We start from the raw sequence: 3,676 nt of genomic DNA on the forward strand, positions 1-3,676 counted from the left end.
GTTGAGGATGAAGTCGCCAGATGCAGACTCAGGCGACCAAGCAGTCGGAGATCGCCAGAACAAGCACATCGCCGATGATAAAGGAGAAGCAGATTATGAAGGCGGCCGGCGAGACCACAGGGAAGGTGTATGAAGACCCTAACTCGCCAGTTTCAGTAGGGATCGCACTCCTAAGTTAGCTATGCACTGGGCAGTACCATGCATAGGTAACTTAGCCAAAATGAGAGTAGAAGCAGCGCCAAGTCAGGGAGCCTCCAGATGATGGCACGTGTACAGTTGGATACGAGCCACGTGTCCAAGTCTGTAACTGCCAGGAGAGAGAAAATCACCAGGTATATAAGAGCTCTTAGCGAACTTTTTGAGGTACGCACGTTCAGTTCATACACTTTACGCTTGCGAGTGACAGAGCTGTTTTGTGAGAGAGTTTTTGCACGGTTCCAGTTCTTAGTATTTGGTGATACCGTCACTGACTTGAGCGTCGGAGTGCGATCGGCCGCAGCGGCGCCGTATCGTTTCTTTGCAGGTTCTTGAGATAGATCCAGAGGAGGAACAGAAGTGAGAAGCGGCGCGCACGTCGATCCTTTGACGAGGCATTCTCCAGCGCTCCGGTCAACAGGCAGGATCAGAACCGAAGCACGTGAAGGCAAAAAACGAAAGTAAAATCACACAGGCGGAATTCTATATCTCAATGGCACGAAAGTAGTCATGCAAAAACCCAAAGTTGTAACGAAAGTGCAGACAATTCAAAGAATTACAAGTTTATCAAAGAGGGTTAAAAGCAAGTGTAAAGGAATAAAGTGATGGTCGAGGGTGGCGGTTCAATCGTCCAGCTCCAGGGGCACGACTTTTCCATCAACAATGTGCTGAGTGGAATCGCAGTTGGAAATGTCGATCCCCGGATTCATGCAGACAGCTTGTGCCAGAGCCTCCTGGAATCCCTCCTCGAAGGTGCCCGCCATGTCCTGGATGAGGGTCTTTTTGTCCTTCTCTAGCTCCTCAATGGTGGCGTCCCCAGAAGCTACCTGCTTCTCCAAAGCCTCCTTTTCCACACGGATTCGGCAAACCTCGACCTGCAGTTTGTCGTAGTCAACCTGGAGAAGACCCATAGCTTTGGCCTGGGTAGCCATTTCCCCCTCCATCCGCTCCATTTCGTCAGCTTGCTCACAGCAGCGGTCCTTCAAGTCCTTTTGAACTTCTTCGTAAGCTTCGACTATGTCTTGAAGGCTCGTTACCTGAACTTTGAGGGCGACTTCCCGAGCGTAGAAGTCGGCCTGGAGCTCCACCGCCTCTGCCAGTTGTTTTTCGGCCTCTGCTTTGGACTCTTGCGCCTGCTTCAGGGTGGTTTGGTAAGTTTCGTTTTGGCGTCCCAGAATCTTCCTTTCCTCCTCCAGAGCAGCTACCCTTGTTTCCAAGGCCTGGAGGGTTTGGGTTTGCAAAGCAGCGTTTCTGGCCTGGGCGCACCATTCAAGGGCCACCGCCAAGAAGGCCCCCAAGTAGAAGGGCATGCCCTCCTTCCTGTCGGAACCCTCTGGCATTGTTCCACCACTGAAGCCCCTCATCAGATGCATAATTAGAGGAGGGATGGCGATAAGATCGGGGGCGGCAGCGACGGGGGCAGGAGAAGCAGAGACCTCTGCCGGTGGTGGAGGTGGAGCAGACTCGGCGCCTTCGCCTACATCCTCTTGGACGATTGTGGGGGGAAGGGAAGTGGCGCTTGGAGGGTTGTCCCTGAAAGAATCCTCTCCCTGGGGCGACGCCGCTGGTAGGAGGGGAACCCTTGCAGATTTCCTCCTCTTGAAGGGTGCCACGCCATCCGAGTCCTCATCGTCGGATATGATCTCCAAGACCCGTTTCCCTTTGTCGAGGGGGGTTGGGGCCGGCGATGAGGCCACGGCCAGAGGAACGGCGGCAATGGGCAGAGGAGAGCCGGGAGTCTGAAGCGCCTCGGGGCTATGTGGGGATGGTGAAGATGAGCCTAGTGGGGCTTCGGCAGTGGCCGGTGGTGGCAGGGACAGGGTTGATGGGGGGTTCGAGTCAGCAGCAGGGGCGGAGGAGGCGCCCGCTTTGGCAGCACGAGCGTCCTTTATCGCTTTCGCCAGCATCATCCTTTTGGAGGCGCCCATCACCGACCCTACATTCAGATAAACCAAGCAACAGAAGTCAAAGCCAAAGCAATCATGCAAAATCACAAAACGCGTAGAAACGTGAGACGCAAATACCATGGTACAATGGAAAACAGGTGGAAGAAGCCAGAGGAACAAACATCTGGTAGTAAGGTACAGATAACAAAAGATGGTAAGGGAAGAGTCTCCCTACCAAAATATGTGGTCAGGGCGTGAGCGTTGTATTCGCTCGCGATAAGCTTCAATGTATCGAAGACAATCCCCAGTCCAGCCAAGGCCTTGCATACCTCCCTATCAGCAGGGGATAGCTCATCCAGGGCTTTGGCCCTGAGCAGCTTAGGGTGCTCCGTCCAGTACAGGGGAAAGCCGTCTAAGGCTGTGGGGTCGTGCTTGGCGCTGCACACCCTAAAGAATTTTCCTTTCCAGTTTTTGTAGGAGTTCTGGAAGAGGGAGAGGATGATCCTCCCTGTGATCCCGGAGAAGCTTACCCAAAAGCTTTTCCCCTGTTTCTTCATTTCGAAGAAATGCAAGAAAACATCCACGGAAGGAAGGATGCCCAGGTGCCCGCAGAGAATTTGAAAACCCCTTATAAATGCCCATCTGTTGGGATGGAGCTGGGCGGGGGCTGTGTTAATCTCGGTGAGGAGTTCCCTCTCAAAGGGCGTGAATGGGAGGCGCACCCCGACGCGTTTAAACACCGTCTGGTACATGAAGAAGAAGGGACTCCCCTTTCTAGGTCTGTCATCCACACACACAGGTTCCCCCGGTCGGCCGGAACGAACGGAGATGTGCGCGTCATGAGTGCGGCAGAAAGCATTAAAGTTATACAAGTGGGGATCCCCACGATGATTCTCCAGGTCCTGAAAGGATGTCAGGCTGGTACACTCGTTCAAAAGCTCGTCAGGGGCCCATGTATAGAAGGCTTTATAGTTGGACTTGGGGGTCTTGGGGGGAGAACCAGACTGGGATTTCGAGCGCGTCATGGTGTGAATAAATAGCTGGAGAAAGAAGAAAGGAAAAAGGGTTTTAACAAAGTGATGCCAAGACAGAAAAGGGGGTAAAACCCCAGGAAATACCACCCACGCGAGAAAACCCAGAAAGAAGGAGAAGGGAACAGAGAAGAAAGGAGAAGCAGAAGAACACAGTAATGCATAAACGTAAACAGTCCCAGGCAGTTCAATAAACTATGCAATGCGACGAAGGAGAAGAGTCGGGATGTGCAAAAATCATACCTTTGTTGTCGAAGTAAGGGAGGAAGGAGAGCACGAAGGAAAGAGCAGGAGTTACAGGGAAAGGGTTTGAAGGCGATGAACAGTGCGAAGATGCAGAGAGAATGGATGTAACAGTGGTGTGAGCGCGGGGTTTGGGGTAACTTGAACGTTACATTTTCAACCCAAGAGGCGCTAATCAGGAGCCGTGAGATCGTGCCACGTGTCAAAGGATTAAGCGCTCAAGGGGAGCGCAAGAGACTCTAGAGGCTGGCCGTGTGATGAGCCACGTGGCGCACGATTAAGCGTAGCCCCAAAAGGTGTTATTTTCCCCGCTTCAGAGGA

At 52.9% G+C, this 3,676-nt stretch overlaps 1 protein-coding gene across 1 annotated transcript; it reads right to left on the reverse strand.

Moving 5' to 3' along the window:
• Positions 1-818: 818 nt before the first annotated feature.
• LOC137838500 (uncharacterized) lies at positions 819-1,568 on the reverse strand. Its single transcript, XM_068647746.1, has one exon. It carries the CDS (start codon positions 1,566-1,568, stop codon positions 819-821), a length of 750 nt encoding a protein of 249 aa, XP_068503847.1.
• Positions 1,569-3,676: the final 2,108 nt, after the last annotated feature.

The sequence above is a fragment of the Phaseolus vulgaris genome, chromosome 11, assembly GCF_000499845.2.
Source record: "Phaseolus vulgaris cultivar G19833 chromosome 11, P. vulgaris v2.0, whole genome shotgun sequence".
NCBI classification, from domain to species: Eukaryota; Viridiplantae; Streptophyta; class Magnoliopsida; order Fabales; family Fabaceae; genus Phaseolus; species Phaseolus vulgaris.